The 21212-nt window shown below is 41.7% G+C and overlaps 1 protein-coding gene across 1 annotated transcript; it reads right to left on the bottom strand.

Annotated features, from left to right (window-relative positions):
* Window positions 1–6774: 6774 nt before the first annotated feature.
* Window positions 6775–20977, bottom strand: egln2 (egl-9 family hypoxia-inducible factor 2). The gene is made up of 6 exons (XM_075473421.1): window positions 20690–20977; window positions 18576–20010; window positions 10701–10820; window positions 9926–10062; window positions 8585–8652; window positions 6775–8472 (listed from the first exon to the last, which is right to left on the bottom strand). Exons 2-6 carry the CDS (start codon window positions 19773–19775, stop codon window positions 8420–8422), a joined length of 1578 nt encoding a protein of 525 aa, XP_075329536.1. The 5' UTR covers window positions 19776–20010; window positions 20690–20977; the 3' UTR covers window positions 6775–8419.
* Window positions 20978–21212: the final 235 nt, after the last annotated feature.

The following is a 21212-nucleotide window of genomic DNA, read 5'->3' as shown; positions in this document are numbered from 1 at the left end:
CATTGGATTTGTGAGTAGGTATTAAGTGTTATTTTATGAGCAATGAGAGTCAGTGTGCTTGGAGTATGATTATATCAATCAAAGGAAAGTTGAAGCCAGACATCAAATTTCCTGTGCTTGTGTTGCTTGCACGAAAACATGTGTGTCCGTGGTCGGATGACCCAGAGAGCAGCAGCAGTTTATGAGGGCTTGAGGTGAAATAATAACCCACATTTAAAAGTAAACCGCGGCACAGAGAGCCTGAGCAGGAGGAGTGGCATTACAAAACCCTTTGCAACATTTTTTCTTGCTGCCCTATGAAGTAAGCACTTGTACCACAACAGACAGATGTGTAACTTATTTAATATATCAGTCATTCATCCATTTGGAATGAATGTTCAAAGTTTCCATCGCAACTTAAAGGCACCCTGTGTTGTTTGACCTCATACAGTGCAAAAGTTGGTCCTTGGTCTGTTTCTGTCATGCATAACAGGCTGCATAATGGACAAACACATGCATTAGAAGAGTGGCTCTTCTAATTATTAACAATTGATATAGTGATATTGTGCCAACAGCAACGCATCTGTGAAGGAAGGAAAAGGGACAGGTGCAATGTGGGATTGAAACTTTTTTTTTTTATCAGAGAATGGATGCCAATCTATTACCCTGCATAAAACTCACAGGATACTGTTATAGTTCAAAAGCCAGGTTCAATCCATCAAAACCACATGTTGATGGGCATATGATGAAGATTATTTCTTCACATTATGCATTACTTTAGATTTCTTTGAAAAAAATAGATACCCATCAATGAATAAAACCCACGGCAATTACATGCGTTCCTATTTGTTGAAATGGGGAAAAAAAGCATTATATTCCACGCTGTATTCTATATCAAATGGAAATTTCAAATGGAGTGTTCCACCTGCTCCTGCTGTTTATTCCAAATTCAGATAAGGACGGAAAATAAGACTGCAGGAGAGCAAAGTTATTCATTTACTGCACAAGATAAAAGTCTGCGTTTATCTGAAATTCACATGTGCACACACCGAAGGAACTTTAGGTATTGTGTAACAGCATACCTGCTACTTAATAATTTCATGTACACCACACGCTTCCTCAAGATAAACAAGCATGCCCCTTCATCACTCAAAAGCAATTGAACACAGACCTAAAAACTATTCAGTGCATTCGCAATTTTTGTGGCAACAACTTTTCCAAACAGTAGCTGGAAAGACAAAAATACATAGGTAAATAAATGAATGAAAAGATTTGTAACATGTGATCCACATTGTACGGTCTATTTTAAGGCAAGCTATTGTGTTTTCCCTACCCTAACCTATTTTGTAGTGCCTAAACCTAACCAAGCACCAGTGAAAACATTCGTTTAAACAACGTTTAAAGCTAAATTAAACTGACGTTCCTGTCAGTTTCAGTGCACTCATGTGAAATGTGTCAGTTGTTAAGTGTGTTTGTAGGGCAGCGTGCCCAGCAGATATTCTCATTTCCAGCTCTGTATCACATTAACGTCACCACATGTCAGATATGGAAACAAATACAGTTGCTGACAATAAATCAAGAATGGGGAATGGCACTCCCTACTTATTTATGACTGTTTCTGTATAAATATCAGTACGACGTGAATTTGGATGCAAAGCAATTGCTCTTGTGTGTTCATTCATGGTTATTTTTTGAAGTTATTACTAAGAAGTCAGCAGGATAAACCATGCAAGTACTCTAAACTCAGTATTGTCGGTGTTCTCACATGCAGCTCTTGAGGGCCATTGTACATATGTGAGAGCAGTATCAGTCTCTCTCACACTCATACTCCAACTTGTTGACAGTGTTTTGGTTTAATCCCACGTCCTCTCACAATCGTTTGTTAAAGATAAAATTTACATATAAAACAAAAGCTCAATAGTTGTGTTTCAGAAAAGGTCAGTCCAGTCTCATGTTATTGTACCTTTGCATTCCTGGTGTTTCAGATTTTAATTTGCCTTTGATTTGTTGGTTTACTGTAATGTACTTGCCAAAAAGCAATGAGCAACCATCATAAACGGTTGAGCACAGAGGAATCTAGGATGTGCATTACTATCTCTGTTTTTTTTTTACCAGAACGGTATCATATAAATGAATCTTGACCAAGTAAAGCTGCCATTTTTGAGTTGGTATTTGTGTATAACAGGTCCTATAAAAGCTTCATACTTTATGTGTTATCTAAGCAATTGTGATAATATTTAAGAGCAATGATGTGTAGGGTTGATTTTACAAATCCAAAATGGATCGAAACAGCACGCAATTATTTACAAATCTCACAAACCAAAATTTCATTCACCATAGAACATAGAAAGCATATTTGAAAGAATGTTAGCTCATCTTGAATTTGATTGCAGCAATGTAAAAAAAAAAAAAAAACTTAGAGTGGGCAAAAAAAGGTTGGAAAAATAAGTGGGACTGAAATGAAACAGCTGGAGGAACATGTTGCAGCTAATTACGATAATTGGCAACAGGTCAGTGACATGATTGTGTATTAAAAGAGCCAAAAATGAATATTGGATGACGGTGATCTTAGAACAGCTCTGTGTTAAAGACGGACACGAAAAATCATACGGAAAAAGTGGAAAACTGTTCTGGGGTCAGATGAATCAAAATCTTTCTTTCCTTTCAAGATATCAAGTGTTTAAATACTCTGATAAGTTAAAGCAAACTGTATTCATGAACATCATTCACGTGTTCACAGATCATCGTCTGTGTGCTTTAAGTGCAAACATGAGTGAATATTAACAAATCCTCCACATTCTGAAACTCACATAAAGAACAGTGTGTGAGTATGGGAACATCTCCAAATACAACACAAAATTATGATAAATAATAAGCCAAAACAATGAACAGCTATGAATGGAAACTGTGTGGATCACAGTAAAAACCAAATATCTGTTGTAGAGATCAGAGTTAAGGTCAGAGTAAGGTACTCGCGCTGAACCAACAGTCACTACTTACACGGTCAGTTGAGGAGCCATATGGCAACTAAACTATTTATAGGAGGAGTAATAACTTGGAGCAATTGCATCATTTTGAGCAGAGCCCCAAAATAAAGTCTAGGAAGCAGGAGAACTGACACTGATAAGTTAACATTTAAACCTTTCTTTGATTTCATGACTCATGTTGGAAACCACAACATCATGATTTACGGCAGAGTTTCTGGATGTTATGTACAGACTGTACTTCCATTACGTAAGTGCACATGCTTTCTATGCACCTGCTAACATCTCACATGCCCTGCTTTTCTCAGTACTGAACCAGCGTCTCTTTGACACGTGCATTACTAACTTTGAGGGCACATTGTTTTTCTGTAAGGTGTGTGCATATGTTTGAACACAGTCTGCACAATAAAGGAGACCGAGAAGATCCAAATAAAGTTCACGTCAAAGTAAACTCCAAGATTAATGCCATTACCAAACACTAGTTGTTTCACTCAAGCATATTTTACAGCAAGTACTGACCTCTGGTGGTTAGACAGAAAAATATAGCAGGAAATAAACCAACACTGTTATAAAGAAAATAAACCACAAGATGGAGGGAGATGATCGCAAAAAAAATAGTATTTTCCATGAACTTGATCAAACGTTTGTAACCACATGGATAAAAGGAGACCTCAGTGAGAAATATGAACCTCTACCAGCCATATAGAAATTCTTTGATGGACTCAAAGAAGTGCTTCATGTGTTCAGTGCTTCTGAGGAAGTTTATGGGAGTAAATCCAATATTTAGCAAACACAATAGATACACCATAGCAGCAAACACTCAACTCTCTCCAGCTTCTACAGCAGAGTAAATACAAAACAATCCTCATCTTACCTCCACCTTGTTATCACTTGTGAGTGTCGGCAGGTATTCACACTTTGCAGACCACACGGCTTGAAAACCAAGCAGAGGCTCTCATATTCTAATAAGTCTGGGATATAAGGATGTAGATGTTTGCTGTGCAGACATGCCAACAACTGGGGGTGATGGTCTTTTCTCAGGGCTGATACATGGACTTATTTATGCATACATTAATTCATTCATTTACAGAGTAATGTGTGCCATAAGTCTGAGTATTGTCGAGTTTTTATCCATTAATTCTCTGACCAAAAAATTCCTTATTTGCTTGAAAGTTTTATTCAGGCAAAGCTTGCCATTCATCATTTGAGACGTCTGACTCAATTTGTAAAATCACATACAAAGATTTCGAATAACGTGGTGAACATTCGTCACTCCAGAAGATTTTTTTTTCTTCGACGTTATCTGTTATTAGAATGAAAACAAAAAGCGTGTTTCGTGCTGTTTGTACTTTGGGCCAGGGCCCCAGAACTTTTCAAAGTGGGAGAGGAAGCTGGAGGAGTGCTCAAAAACAGCAGCCTGGGGCAGCCTGGGGCAGTCAGTGGCGCAGTGGGTTAAGCAGCCATCCCATGTACAGAGGCTGCAGTCCTTGCTGCAGCTGGCCACGGTTCGAGTCCCGCACCGGACAGCCCTTTGCTGCATGTCTTCCCCCTCTCTCTCTGCCCCCTGCTTCCTGTGTCTCTCCAACTGTCCTATCATTAAAGGCATAAGAAGCCCAAAAAAATATTTAAAAAAAAAAACAGCGGCCAGAACAACAAAGTGAATTGCCTTGGCATGTGTTTTTCTACCTTTGCTGTCAATAGTTACCGATTGTTTGGCTGCTCTGCTCAGGGGTATGCAGAAGTAAGAGCAAAGGAGGAAAGACTAGACTGATTTCGATAGACGTTTGTACAGTTTGTTTTTGTGCGTAAAAGCACAAATGAACACTACCTGTGTTTTTCTTTGTTAAAATAAATCTTTTATTTTGGCACAGTTTGTTGTGATGATATTATGGTTGGAATGACATGAGGGTGATAATTAACAGGGTCAGAGTGACATGCATGTCAAGTCTTGCTTTTGCATGTGACCCGCATTCGTTGTGTGTATTAAACAAAGTGAACTTGCCCAACTGCAGTCTCTTTTTATATATGTATATTAACATGAACGTGTGTGTCAAGGAGTAATAGAGATGAAACTATATGATAACCCACTGAGAATGTTTTGATTAATAAGATAATCATTTAGTGAAGACACAGTAAAAGTGAACAGTAAAATGTCTGCCTGGTTTCCTCAGAACCATAGCTGACAACATCCAGTCGATTGTTTTGTCGGACAGTTCACAGTCCACAGATGTTAAGCTTTGAATGATATGAAGCAGAGAAAAGCAGAAAAATCTTCTTGGTATCTTTCTTTTATTTCACATCAGAAAATGGTTACTCCGCTGTCAGTTTATTCTATCCAGAAAAGAAGAAAAATATTAGGAATAGTAATGACATCTTATTAACTAATATTTAAGAGAAAAAATAAGCTGAGACGGCTGTTTCATTTGAAAGGTCAGGAGAGAGGTTGCTTCCTCATTTGAGTTAATAAACAGAGGTCATTTTATTTCCTACACATTTTGGAGTACATTTAAGTACATTTTGGAAGTCTCAACTCTTTATTTTCTCATGGGCATGCGTTACATGATAAAATCTGGGCCATTATTTCATGTAAAAAAAAAAAAAAAAGTGCCGCATTATTCTATTGCCTATCAAGTAGTGTATCAACATCTATCACTGAGTTACCTGGAAATCTATATTTAACATTTATGAGATAATGACCGAATGATCAAAATCGTAAATGAATTGCATCTCGTTATAATCCTAAAAGTAAACAAATAGATCTTACACAGCTTAATGTCTATGGGTAGCGAGACAGATAACTGTTTAGCTTGATAGCCAGATAGATAGGACTGTATTAACTGTAGTTAAATGTTAGTTATTAATAGAATAAAAGACAGCTCAACTTTTGTAACTCTGATAGACCCTTCTTGAATCAGGCAAACCCAGTTGGACGGCTGTAATGGTTTATCTGTAGCACAGAGGCTGGAGACTTTTATTAGTTACCGTTTAAACTACGAGTCATGAGAGCAGATACATTTCTGTAAATCTGTCTCCTGATACAGCAGTCACATAAGGGTGAGCTCTTACAATTGTTCATGCTCTTAAGAATACACTTTTTTTTGGCGATTTAAAAACAAAATTGAATTCTTCCAAATGTTTGTAAAAGTTTGCGCCCGACAATGAGAAATCTCCTTTCTAACATAAGCACACATTTCAGAGATTTAGGGAAGAATGAATCTTTATTCAAGTTAATCGTTTTAAGCCACAAAGAAAGTCTCTTGCATACCAGCGTCCAGTAATGGTAATGTTAAACATGTCTCTGAGACCTGGACTCTGTCACAGAACACTTACTCTGGGTTTTGTGGGTTTATTAATAACCATAAGGACGGCAATTCTTTACCAAGCAACACGTGCTCAGCTCGACTGTGCTGGTAAAGCGAATTCCCAATACGTAGCCTGTGCTTCAAAGATCAACGGCTAAAATGTAACTAAAATGTTCTCTTTTTGACTCAAATATTAACAAATTGTTGCAAAGCCAAATCAACGTCAATGCCGATTTTAGACACCTGCTACATCTGGTTTGTTACAAATATTCACACAGTGCACACTCGACCATGTTGGTGGTTTTATCCCTCACGTGGAAAGTTGCATCTCTCTCTAAAAATGAGTCTGGAGCTGCTTTTTTGTCTGATCTAACATGGAAAAAAGAAAAGGAGGGGGGGGGGGGGAGCTGCGGAGACCCCCCCCCCCCCCCCCCCCCGAATCCATAACAATTTCTTCATGTACAAAAACACGAATTTTAATTGAGCACTTCAAAAAAATAGGCACACAATTTCCATTTGTTCTCATTGTTTTAGTTTCTATTGCATTTGAATATCAACATGGTATTATCCACAGCATGAAAGGCATCAACCTACAGTCTTCAGTTACACTGTTTCTATCATTCACTCATGGCATTTTAAAACAATAAAGTGCTTTTTTTTTTTTTCACAAAACCTTCTCTTTAACCAGTCTAGCATACACAGAGACGAAACGTGGGATCTTCTTCAAGACAGTGGAATTTGTCACATACATGTGCAAGGACACATTTACACACAAACACTCGATCCCACCTGTGAGCAGGCAAATGTTTCATCCAGAAGTTCACATACAGCGTACAGTATGCTTAACCATGTGCTTCAAAGTTGAAAAGGTCTTAAGTATAAAGGATGATTGAGGTTAATCAATTACTGATAATGTACTGTTTTTTTTTAATTATTCTTTATTAGCTTTTATTATTAATCTTTTCTTTGTGTGTGTGTCTGTGTGTGTGTGTCTTTCCTGGGCAGGTTTGTTCAACAGCATCCACACTGGTCACACATATAGTTTCTATGTTGGTCAAACAGGACCTGCATACAGGCATATGAGCGCACGCACACCGACACGCAAAACACTTCAAACCCTGTCTACGCTGCCGTCATTGAGCAGCGAGCCACGTTAATTCAGCCGTACAGCGAGCACAGCGCATCAAGTATGTGGAAAAACTTGGTGTACTCTTCGTTCAGTCTTGACACTCTGATACACAAGTTACTGAGAAAAACAAATAAATTAAAAAATAAAAATCACACTTGCCTCTCAGTGTTTTTGCTGCACAACCATTTTTAAGCCTTTTTTTTCTTTTTTCTTATTCTAATCCAGATGAAGTCCCAAAACAATTTGTGAACTCTTCGTGTGCTACACAGAGTAAAACTACAGTGTAGATTGTACTCATGCACTGATTAGAACTTGTGAGTAGACCGCTGTCATTTTTAGGGTTAGTAGTTGAGCCAAACTGTGCGCACGAATGCCACAGGGCAATTTTCCTCTGCAGCAATCACTTGATGCCTCGTCAAGGCTTGTTTCTTTCCCAATTTTACTCGGACCTTGCCCACATGCTTGCGCATGTCATGAAATAAGGGGATGACGCCACTTAGACGCGCAAATGAGGAATTTCAGGGCAATCATTTCTACCAACTGTGCGCCTTTAGTCCAATGTTTGCCCACCGATTCATCATTTACTATCCTTGTGTTTTTAAATCAGAAATTACAGAGTAAAACATTTATATCTCAATACATCACAACATTACTGATAACTGAGTAGGCAAGACGGCAACAAAAGATCATGAAAGAGTCTTTTTTTTTTTTTTTAGGTAGCTGTCCTCATCCCTAAAAAAAAGTTGTTGAAGTCCTCTTCTTTAGCCACAACTTGCAATTCTGATCTCACCTTTGCCGTACAAGCCAGTCCACTGTGGTTGTCATTTCTGCTGCATCTTTGCAGTCCAATCATTGCATCACAGCTTGTGACGTGAATCTAACAGCTGGCACTCAGCAGAGTGTGGTGTGGAGCTGCAGCGATGACGGACAGATTGACTGTGTCTCCCTTTGTGTTCACAACGTTCGTTAGCAGTTCAGGAAGGCACGTAATGCTTTCAGAGTGCTCTCCGGTCACTTGAGGAGTTTTATGTCCTGTTGCTTTGAGTGACGGGCACTTGAACACCTTTCTGTCCTGTGGCTGGAAACAGAACAAACGGGAAAACATTGTCAAAACCGTCATTCATACAATATCGAACAACATCACATATAAGAAAAGAATTGAAGGTGAAATTGATAATGGAGAGACTTACCCAGTCTGTATTTTTCTTTTGCCTCTGACCTCTCTTTGGCATCAAAGTACCAGACTGTGATGGCATAGCTGCAAGACACAAGAGAGACTAAAATAAGACTAAAAACTTCATCTTTTTCCAGACGCTCGTGACTATTACAAAAAAACATGACAGATAGAAATAGGTGTCAGCAATAGACCCAGCTTGGGTTTCAACCTCTGTCACGGTTTCACAATTTCTCAAAGGACTAAAAAAAAGAAAAAAAAAAAAAAAAAAAGAAATTCACTCAAATTTTCAGGCAAAACCAATGACATACATGCCCCCTCAGCATGATGCTGCCACCACCATGCTTCACTATGATAATGGTGCTCAAGCGATGATGAGAGATGATGGCTTTTGACACACCGTTGTCCCTATTGGCAGCGCAAAACGTTTTTTTTTTTTCTCTTAAATGTCACCTACACAACCCATTTATTGTGTAGGTCCTTTATGTAAAATAAGAACACATTCATTTTGATTCCAGGCGGTAAGACAACGAAATATAAGCAATTCCAAGGGAGTGAATACTTTTATAAGGTACTTTCAGAGATGAAATTGCCACACGAATTACGTTAAAAAAGAGAAACAATGTAATTTCCATCCAACAGAGACAACAAATAATGTAACAAGAACTGTTAAAGCAACCCTCCAGGGTAACAGATATCACAGGCAGCAGAGGGTTAAGCCCTACAGTTTCTCATCTCTCCTGTGGGGCTTTGTTGTTTATTCCTGTCTCTCATGTGTGTGCCTCTCCAGCACGAGTCCTGCTATCGAACCTTCCTCCCCTCTCCCTCCCACCGACCTTCTCAGGAAACACATACTTCCTGCCTCCGGCCCCACCTCGCCCCCCAGCAGTCCGATGGAGAGGAGAGAAAGGGTACGTTTCACGTGATCTCGACATGAGTCTGTTTATGTACGGAGTAGGTCTATCTCATATCAGCATCAAGGAAACCACAACAGTTGTGGATCCTGCTTTCGCAAAGCAATTGTCTGGTCAGTTTTTTTTATTTATTTTTTTATTCCCCAGTTGGTCTGGTTTAATTTGCAAGAAGCGAGCATCACTGACAAAGTTGTTCAGTGGGTTAATGAGAGAAAAGCAAGAACGGTAAGAGACGCAAGGAGCAGAGTCTCTGTGCTGAAACACTGAAATTCCTCTTCATTCAATCAGCTTGTTAATTGGTCAAACTGATTGTGTTTTAAAGCAATTTTTTTAATGCTGAGAAAACTACACCCGCCGTCTGTTTTAGTACAATATGAAATCGCGGCACTCCGTCCCATTTGTGTAGAAGTACTGCACATATATATGTAGTTTTGATTACTAACCGAGTGGCGTAAGCTGGCTTGACTTCATGTGGGTTCCTGCGGTCAGACCAGAAGATGAGCAGCCTGTCAAACAGAGGTTCGATGTTGGCCACCACGTTTTTGCCTTCAGGGTAAATCTGCAGAAGCCCTCCTTGTTTCTACAAAGACAAATCATCACAAAACAGTCGCACATTTGCATATTTTCATGCATCACAAATTATGCATCCCGAATTCCAACTTGTGGCATTATAGAATTTTTCTTATTCCCTGAGGCGATATAGATCCGTAATTGGAATCTCTCGTCCGACTAAAATTGTTTTATTAAATGGATCCAAATGTTCACAATATGGAGCTGCTAAAAGAGCTGCAAAGTTATCCCCATAGGTTCCTGGTGTATTTTAAGGATGTTGCTGGTCCAGTTTGATTCCCTGCTGGCAATGCTGGAACCGCTCATTAAAAAGAAAATCACCAATTTCCACAATCAAATTGATCCTGTATCATTCAAATTGTTCTTCAATGCAGAGCTTGATGCTGGGAAACAATGAGTCAGATTGTCAGGTGTAAGTTTGGATGATGCGTGTACGGAGGCTCTGAGATGTGATACAAGTCTTAAAATGTATTTGGTTAATGAGCCAAAAAAAAAAGGCCTTTCCACTAGAAGGACACAACAGATGGATACAAATCTAGATGTGCGTTTTGAGGCTCCGCTTAAAACACATTGACTTTTGTTGTTGGTTTCCAGTGAGCACAAAAAAAATAGATGTTTAAATAAAGCCGACACGGACGATAAATGTACCTTGACGTCCCAGTTCTTGTTAAGATAGTAGATACATGTGATGCAGCGTCCATCCCCGTTGGGGTTGTCAACATGGCGGACGTACCCTGCCCCGTTACCTGGATAACAGGCAACCATGGCCTGAAAACAGAAGAAAGGAGATCATGAGTTGTGTATTTGAAGACTGTAAAAACTCCCTTCATGCAGCTTTATGATTAAAAAGGACAGTATGAAGGGTGTCTAAGTGGGAAAAACATGAGAAACAATCGGTGATCAATTAGCAATAAGAAATTACACCTACAAAAGGAAAACGTGCAAAAGACCACCTCGGTCTCGTTCATCCTTTTCTTCCTTTTTGCCCTTCCTGCTGCTGCAGTAAACTGTTCTGAAGGTAGACCATATGAGGAGTTAAATTTAAGTTTTTGAATTTGTGAGCAGAGCTGAGAAATATGTCGGAGTTCAGCTGTTGTTCCGTGCTAAGGAATTATCCGCAGATACAGTATCCATTTTCAAACAATGGTCTCACGCTGGTATTTCCCCTGCTTGACGTCTGAGTGTTGGAGGCTACGAGGCAGGAGAGCACCGGCTTCTCTTGGGACTTGGAGGGAACCGAGGCTTGCGTGTAAGCTCTTAGGTCAATGCACATTCCAGACATGGGTCAGCATGAGACCGTGAGCCTGTAAATGTTCTGAAAGTTAAACGAGGAAACTGCAATGCGGTCAAAATGGGCCGAGTATGAGCCTACGTCTGTGTGGCTTAGCAATCTGATACACGGGAACATGCTCAGGTTTCAGGCCACAATAAATACTTTCCAAGCCGTTTCTTCTGGTTGTAATAGGCTCTCAGTCTCTGTCTCGGTATTGCAAGACAAAGTATCCAGGTGAAAAATCTGTTTTTTTTCTGGCAGACAGAGATTTTGGATGATGACATAGTCTACAGCATGTAGAGTAATATATTATTATCTCTTCAGGTTGACAGTGTCTTGGACTTATGCTGTTCCACAAAAAGCCTGGGGTCAGTACATCACTTTAGCTCAGCTCTGTCCATTCAATGTCCCTTAAGACAAACGGGTTCCGCGCTGCTGTGGTATCGATTCAACTTGCCTAAAGTGATCATTTAAGCTCTGGTACTACACTGCGGAGAGTCTTAACCCTGCGGAAAGAGCTGTGTTTGAGAAACTCAGATAAAAGTGACTTCAGTCACAGCGCGCTACCTTCCTCCTACTCCCGTGGTGCTTCCCTCCTCATTCACAGCCAAAGAGAGTTTGGCTGTGTTGTCTGTGACTCTTCGTAGCCACCATTGTCAGCCCTCATTGCTGGCCAACGCTCGCAGTCAGAGCTCATTAACCTCTGGACCTTTTCCTCCTGGTAACTGCCAAAAAAGACTCCCTCTGTGCCACAATAAAAATACCGTGTGCAGGCAAAGGAAAATAAATGTACGCATCATAGTCACAAGAGACATTGCTGCATTTAAAATCCCTTCGTTACATCATAGGAGGTCAGCTGACCATCTTTCATTCAGGCTCGCTACCTCGATTGCGTGTTATTATGAGTGCGTTCCGTGTGATAAAGCTGTGATAGATTTGAATGTTAACATTATTAACATTCGAGCATTTATACACAAAGTAAACTTTAGAGCCATCCCTTCATTTCATGATATTCCGCTGACTAACAGATGGTGGAAGTGACTTGCAAATAAAACAAAACTACAACAAAATCAATCCAAATGTAAAGAAGACGACCGGCAAGTGTCGACTTAAACAATGTAGGTTTCATCTCTTTTTCTATTGTTTTATGTGGAAAACAATGCAATCACCATGCTGATAAGCCCTTAAAGGTACAGCGCGTGTCAATTACAAAGGTAACGTTTTTTTTCACAAAACTATCAAATCTACCTTAAATTTGATTCAGTTTCCCATTCGTGATTTGCTTTTGAGAGTTGAGCAAACATCGGAGACGTCCTGCTGGGAAATCTACTTGCTGATGCTGCAGCATTGTGACAAGCGGTAGCAGGAAAGACGCCAGACAGGAGTTTGCTTTTGGCACCCTGCTGTCACTGTCAGGTTTACGCATCGCCCCGCATCGCCGATCAATGTGTCAAACTGATAACAGCTGATACTTCGTCTTGAGGGGAAACATGTCCTCTTCAGCAAACAAAAACCCGTTCTGTTTGTGCACACAACACAGACTGACGTCTTCAAAAAAATTGAACTGGATCATTTAGTAATACCTTAAATAATACCTTAAATAATACCCCAAATAATTCAAGCCTTTCAGCAACCATTTGGCAGAGTGGATATTCTGCCATCTGATCCCGAAGGCAAACAAAATTAACAATATAAATCGACAATGTGTGACTGGGTGGGCGCGTATTAAAGGAAGTGCGTTTTCCCTGCAAAAGAGCCTTTTGCAACAGTCTCAACAACCGCAATTAACCACAATTAACATGCAATATGTCATACCAGACAACACAGCCCGAGCCTGAAGCATAAACACATCAAACACACATAAACAGACAGAGTGCGCATCAAAGCTTACACAAGACAGGGATACAGTTAGGAGGAGGGCTACGTTTCTTTATTCTGAAGCCACACCAGGCATCAGGAGGGAGCTCACAACGCGTCAGTGATATTCATGCTCACTTTCTTTCAGTGTCCTCCTGTCACTTACACACATTGACACAAATTAAATAAACACTATTTAAACAAACAAAAAAAACCAAACACATCCTCTCTATCAGTTTTGGCTTTCTCTTCTCCCTCATTTCTGCTGAGAGCCGTGCCCACACTACATTTGAATGTAATTACCACTTATCTGACACGTACTAGTGAGAATGCCCAAATAACAGCTCCCGGTATTTACCGAGGCCGCAGAAGTGATGACTCGACGCGCAGGCGAGACAATCCGTCTTGTGCAAAAAAACAAAAATTAACACCCATCCCGCGTGCTCTTTCTGATAAGAGGTATGATGGCGGAGAGAAGGCTGAGGGGCTTGATAAGGCTGAACAAACACAGGCAAGCAGTATGTGAGGCGGAGCTGCGGCTGACGCGGGGAGGAGGCTGATTGCAAACACCGAGGAGAATGCTGTCAACGATGACTTTCTGTGTGACTGAAGGTGGCAGTTTTTCCAAGATTGCTAAGCTGCAAGCTCCTGTTTTAAAATGTGTCCTCTTTGAACATGTTCCACATGCCACATTGCATCGCTACAGTAACAGAAATGCATACTGCACCACACGGTTACTCATCATCTTTGTTATCACTTCCATTTTAAAGTCACCACAAGCCTCCATGTGTAGTCTACTGTCTCCATTGCTTGTTACTGTAAGTTCAACGTACAATAAAGCTCAATATTGCCGCTTTAAAACATTCCCACACACCTCTTACATGTAAGAAACTTCTACTAAGATCGTCAACGTGATCAGCTCAAGCATGTTTTACAGGGACGTCGTCTTATCCATGTCCTTATATTAGAGTGTTTCCTAATTTTTCTCTCTAGTGCTTCTGTACAGATTTTACTGCGCAGATAAACCAGCGCGTGTGATCATCATTACTCAGAAGTCCTGCCAGGTACATTTTTCATAACTTCAATTCACAAATTCAAACATAGTTCACACTAAATAAAACGGAAGGACAATTCAATTAACTATGCCTGCTCACGTAAAAAAAGAAAAAAAAAAAAAGAATTGAAAATGTGTTTTCAGCGACTCGACTCCCAGAGTATTATAAATACTTCAGAGAGGAGAGGTCACAGTTGTATCACTGCATATTTTGAGACATGCGTTAGTGCAACAAGATTTTGTGACAGAAGTGTGTTACAAAAATGAAAAAGGTTCATCTCAGGGGGGCGCTGGCATCGTCTCATTGCCTTATACAGAACACGCTGACTGAAGAACAATGTTTGATCAAAGCAGATGAAAACAGCTCAGCGCGACAGGCCCAAGGATTTCTAAAACTCCCCCAACTTCCACATTGGGACAGTTCTGATCCCATTTGGTTGAACGGAAACGTGAATCTAAGCCTGCGAGTCCTTGTTGGACAACTTTTGGAGAGGGTCAGGGTGAAGCTCCAGGGGTCACTTCAAATGGTTTCCTGGTTCTGAGGTCCAAACAAGCCGAGTTGCTAACTGAGAAGCAGCACTGCCCCCTCGCCCAATTTCCACGTGCGATCGCTCAATGACACAGGATGTGACAGAAATCAGAGTCGGCTATTATTAGTAGTTTCAACCGAATCTAATTCGAATGAATTGACAGAGATGGATATCTGTGAACTGCACTGAACTGTCATGAACTCCTTAGTCACTCCCAGCTTGTGTCTGTGCCGTCTGTCCTGGTTCATTTCAGCCCCGTCATTCAGCTACATCCACCTCTGAGCAACTGCTCCCACCGGCTGATAGTGCATGTTTAAGAGTTAGAAAGAAAATTACTCAAAGTTAATAAGAGTGTGTAAGAGTTGGAGTGACCCCAGACACATTTGATCTGTTATTCTCTCTGAGCTTAGCATTATTTTTTTTATCTATAAACACACCCTGGCTGAAAAAAGGATTTCAGGCTTTACTGCAATATAAGCAACAACAATGGACAGATTGGAAACTTTCTGAGAAAACTGGTCTGTGCATGTGTGTATTTTGAGCTCTGAAGTACAAGTGAAAAGTATCAGCCTCTAGTTGATGTCGATCGCTGGATCACATTAACACCCCCCGACCCCCAGCGAGCATGGTATCCGTTTTGCTAATGTATTGCGCAGATATACGAGACGTCCATGAGGTACTTTGAGAGTTCAAGCCAGAGCTTGTCGTTTTTTTGGCAGTCATCACATCCACAGAAGGTGCCGCCATCCATATATTTCCCACAGGGTAAAATGGAAATACAATCCAAAAATCCCAATAAAGGTCAATAAAAGTCTTGCAGTCATACCAGTGCTTATTTTCTTGTGAACAAAACAGAAACAGAAACAAATGAAAAAATGCACACCGCCCTTATGAGTCAGTGCCACTATGACAACAGTGGCTTATATTACGAGTCATTACTGAACCTCACGTACATGCAGCGGAGTGACTGCGTATGTGTGTCTGTTTCTTTGTATACAGATTCACAATAATGTTGCATTTTCTCCAACTATAAAATAAAAAAATAAATGTATGGATCAACAAGGAGCACGGATGTACAACTTTAAATGTCTGCTGACACTAACAATATAGTTCTACAAACTGGATTATATTTTCATTTGTATTATATACGAATTACCGAGTCTACAATGTGCCGGAATATAGCAAAAAAAAAAATAATTAAAAAAAAGCATACTAAGTTGACACCAAAATGGCTCATTCATCTATCAATCGGTGGAAGCCGGCCAGCAGCTCAGTAGCTGCACAATGTTGACTCAGGCTCCTGCCTGCATGGTGACATTGCCGAGCATTAGAAGGGACCTCTAATCAGGCTGCAGTTGGCATAATGCTGAAGCTTCTGCTGCATCGCCCCTTCTAACTCGCTCAACTCTTTGCTTCCTATTCCTCCTGTCCCCTTCACCCTCACTTCCAGACTATCCCCACCCACTTCTTGTATCTCATTCTTTGTGCTGAGCCACTTCTCTTTCCCATAATGTGAGACTTTCCCTCCATCACATTGGACGGGGTTAACTGCACTGCTATTCCTTTTTGTTAACGTCATTATCCTACCCACTGTATATCTCACGGCCTGCTGCCAACTCACAGAAAGCAGGCTTCAAACAGACTACTCATCACTGCTGAGGCATTATTCTGGGCACTGCCAGCCACTCTTTCTCTCTCTCCATCTCATTCATACACAATGCGCTGCTCTCGTCTGTATGGGCCTGTTACCAGGGTAACGGCAGCAAAATATTTTGTCCGAGAAGCAAATAGGGTTGATAAGACGATGGAGAAAGGGAGGGAAGTAAAGCAAAGAGATTTTTTTTTTTTTTTTTAAATGTGGGGAAAAATAAATGAGGATTTGGAAAATAACTGACAAAAAAGAAGACGGAAAAGCCGCAGTGACCTCCTATTTAGCTGCACTCCCGCCTGATCCTCCTCTCTTCCTCTCTCGTGCCCACTCCATCATTGTACCTTTCGCTTTACACTACCTCCTGTACTCATTAACAGAAATGCCCAGCGAGAACAGTTTGTACCGTGCAGCACAGGAGCCGTTTAACATTTTCCCCAAGAAACACCTCAGACATTTCATTAGTTTTTCAATCCACTGATCAAACAAAAATAAAGTTATCCACTGAAAATATTTCTGTGTGAACCTAACACACATGACTCTCCAGCAGAAACAATGAAAGAAGCTGTCATCAAGGCCTGCATTGACTTTAAATGAAGTTCTGAAGCTGAATGAATGAAGCTGCCTTTTCGACTAAACAGCTAGTTAAATCGAGGCGACACCTCCGATGCTTCATTGACTTCACGAATCAAATCGACTTCAGTCACGAAAGGAAGTTGTTTCTTAAAGTGTCAAAAGATATGGAGGGTTTTTTATCATTTTCACTCAATGAAAAATCCTATTCAGGAGCAGGCAGAGGTTTTGACCTTTTTTGCAACACGAAGCACATACTGGTAAAGAAACTAAAGCCTTACACCACTCTGCTCAGCTGCTACGCTTAAGTGCTTCAACTTTTATGTTCTTTCAGACCTAGCATGACTCAGGTCTGGAATCAGCACAGTCATCCTAATTCAAAGGGAGCAAAGGCCGCTGATGTGCCTGTGTCTAAACACTGCCCCAGGCTTATGTAAATGACTGGATGTGTGCACTGGGGGAAAGATGCTATGTGTGGCGTTGAACAAATGGGGTGAACGAGGTTGTGGAGCAAACACTTTAAAAAGAAAGGGAAACATTTCTATAATGAAAACAAGGGAGGGGTAGAGAGAAAATAACTTCTTCAATTTAGACAGTGACAGGTGTCCAACATATATCTCCTAACATTACTTTAAGAGTCTCGTTTTTAGCTTTGTTGATTCACCAAAGACTGCAGCAGTACACCTGTGGCTGCCTACTTGCAGGTGACAGCTTTTTGCCAAATTTTTCCTTGGGGAGCAGCAATGTGACAACTACTTAAATCAGACCTGACATGTATCAAGGGCTCTCCTAGATCTATTTTCCTCATGGGATGTCACATTTTACACAATTTAACAGATTAAACGCCTCTGAGACCGTTTCATGTCCTGAGTTTCTAAGCAGCACCCACCCCAATTGAAACTGTTTTTAAAGTGCCTGACAGAGAGATCAATCGGGGGGGAAGGGGAGTCAATTTACACCCCGACACAAGACCCTTAAAAACACAAGCATTCTGACCGATCGCACAGCTAACACAGATTGAGATTGATCCATAAGCAGAAGGTGTGTGGACACTGTTTCTCCAGCGTTTTAACTCTAAAGAGATGTTTTCCATGTTACATTCAACTCACGTGGCATGAAATATCAGATAATGGGAAGAAAAATAAACAAAAAGAACTCCCTCCTGCCATGCTAGCTTCATGTTTGTGGGGTCAAAGTGATGGTAGAAAATGCTGGCAGAGATAAAGTGATGGCAGGGGAGATATAGCCTCAGAGTTTTTTATCTTTTTTTCCTTCCAGGTACCAGAGTTATGAAGGCAGGAACAGAGTTGGCAACCTTCCCCCCTCCATGTGCCAAGAGCTCACATGGCTCATCTTGACGTACTGCCTGTGGTGTGAGGGTGTGTTTGTCTGTATGTTTGCCTGCCCACATGTTGGCATGATGGCAAAGATAAAGCAGAGCAGACAAGACACAGCGTATAACCCGCCACCTTAACGATGTCATCAGACTGACGCTCCTCCATTGGCTCATTTGTAGGCTCTGTTTAGCCTGAGATGGAGCTTGAAAAACATCATTCACACACCCTCCCCACCCTGCGCCTGCTCTCACCTTAGTGCGTCCGTTGATGACACAGTTCCCCAGCTGTCCACTGGCAGAGCTGTACATGACGGCCTCATCGATGCGAGCCATCAGAGTCCCGATGTTCTTGCACCCGGGCTCTTGTCCCTCCACCCAGGCGATCTGGTCACCCCGGATGTTCCGAGAGGGAATGCTCTTCTGGCTCACCAGCTGCCCACCCCGAAATTTCCCACTGTGATTCAGAATCTCCACTTCCTCCAGAATCTTGTCACCCAACTGGGGTCCCAGGAAGTCATCCTTCACACAAATGCCATAGTACTTCATGCAGGGGATGATGTACTGCTGGGCTATGCGCTCTGCTGACCAGCCAGTACCTGCAGGAGGTTGTGGGGTTAGTATGGAGTTTATCCCGAGGGGGGAGATCAGGCCGGGTGCATCTGGTGACTCCATTAATGGAATATGATGTCCATTTTGCTGATTAGTATGAGAAGCCTCAGGGATGAAGTTTGGGTTTCTATGGGAACCGTTGCTGGAGTTCACCACTCTGGAAGCCTCAGGTGATATACTGGCAGCAATTCCATCGGCCAGCTTCCTCCGCTTAAAGTCCGAGTCTAGAGATAAAAAAACCGGGTCTGCAGAGCTTCCTAACCCAGGTGACCCTATCATATGACCACTGAGGATTTCTGACCCTACATCCCTGTTCTCCCCGCCTCTCCTTTTCTGCTGCTGTGCCTGTCGGACTTTTAGGTCACCATTGATCCTCCTCATTACTAAAGAGCAGTTCTCGTGTGCAGTCCTGTCCCCGTTCTCCATCAGACAGCCTCTGCTGGTGAAGGGGTGCGCAGGGCCACAGGTCTGCCCCGCCAACCCGTTCACCTGTGCGGGGTAGCCAGGTGTGTGAGCTGACACGCTTGTCTGGTTCCCCTCTACGTTGGCAGAGGGAGGTACATTGTAGAGCGGCACGCCGCTTTTGGGCTGCTTCGTTGGGGAGGTGATTCCAGAGGAGTCGGTCTGAGAGGCCAGACCCGCGAGCAACTCGGCGGGCGCCGGGCCCCCGCTCGGCACCACGCAGAAACCTTTAAGACCCATGTCAATTTGATATGTGTGGTGAATTTCCGGTCTCGAGACGGGATACTGTCCGTTCGTCCTTCTCCCCTGCGAGTCTGAAAATGCGACGGATCCGCTAGCTGAGCTTGGCTTTAAATGGTCCGCCTGTCCCAAACTCTCCATTTGATCTCGTCATCAGCTGGATGCGCACGTACCTCACGTACTCGCTTCATTTTCTAGCTGAGCCGCTGCTTTCTGTGACGACAAGGATCTCTGCCACAGCCACTGGAAGTTTCATGACCCAATCCCCCTTGTTTTTTAAAAGTTTTTATTCCTCCCGTTGCTCTCAGTTAGACACCTAAAGCTGTGTGTTTGTTTCAATCCGCCTCGTGGACGTTTTCTGGCAGTGTGGGGATATCTGTGGAGAGTAAAATGATACACTTTAGCGCTATAAAAAGCGTAGTGCAGACCACCTGTCACAGTGAGCAGAAGAAAATAAATCTGAAATATTCAATGGTGTAAAAAAAAAAAAGCCTAGTCTATAGGCCTACAGCTATAATATGTCCTCTGATTTAAATGAAACGGGTCACCAAGATTGCAGGGTTGTGTCGTGTATTATCACAATAATAATAGGAGAACAGACACTCATAAACCAGCAGCAAGGTGTTCAGACTACAATGTTTTCAGTGCAGCTAAATGGGTAAGCTAGTTTTAAACGTTCATCATTTAAAAATTGAGGATAAGACTGACAACAATACACTAAATTACACAAGAAATGCCGATTAGACACTAGATACATTTTGTACCGCAAATATAAGCAGATGCTGTTTGAATACACATTACTCCGAGTTTATATACCCATTAAAAACAATATATTTAATCTTTGTCTGCTATCGATCACTAACTTTCCATCCTCATGCTTAGGTCTCCTTTAAAAGAGACCAGCGCAACATTGCATAAATGCATTCACTCTGCTGAGAAAAACCACAATCCCTAAATGTAAATGTGTTCAATACACAGACAATAACGCTTTAAGTGAAGAAAAAAAAAGAAAGCATGTAGAATCTGTCCCTGTAGGAGCACGATCCTTTGCTTACCTACGGTAGCCACACAGCAATGCAAATCCTCAGCGAGCGTACGTGACAGGCTGAGAGTACGCATGTTATTTCCGGGATTGTCTTGCTCGGGTGTGCGTCCCATCCAATTTTCGAGGCGGTTAAAAATAATATCCAGGTGGTGGCGGCAACCAACGCCGGTCTGACACGCTAAACCCAACCGATGGACGAAGACAGATGTTCTGGGCCGGACACGGTCCCATCAATCCCCCAAAACAGCGTCCCCCCGTTGTGTCTACGAGCACCCCCACTTTCGTTCTGCCTCCTCCACCTCCTCCTCCTCCTCTCACAGCCCTCTTTCTCCTCTACCGCCCGTCATTTACATGCATACAAGCCATGTGACTTGCTACTAGGGTCGACCTTCAGCAGCACCAACAGAAACCGCCCAGTATCACAACAGAAATTAAAAGTTGGCTATTTGTGATTGTATGTGGCCTACGTGCGTAAACGTAGCGATGCCACCGGGTTGAAAATTAGAAAATGAAGCTGAATAAATTATGTCAGC

Source organism: Odontesthes bonariensis, chromosome 9 (genome assembly GCF_027942865.1).
Source record: "Odontesthes bonariensis isolate fOdoBon6 chromosome 9, fOdoBon6.hap1, whole genome shotgun sequence".
In the NCBI taxonomy this organism is placed as follows: Eukaryota; Metazoa; Chordata; class Actinopteri; order Atheriniformes; family Atherinopsidae; genus Odontesthes; species Odontesthes bonariensis.
Note: the sequence above shows the minus strand (reverse complement) of the source record. Positions and strands in the feature narration are given on the sequence as shown.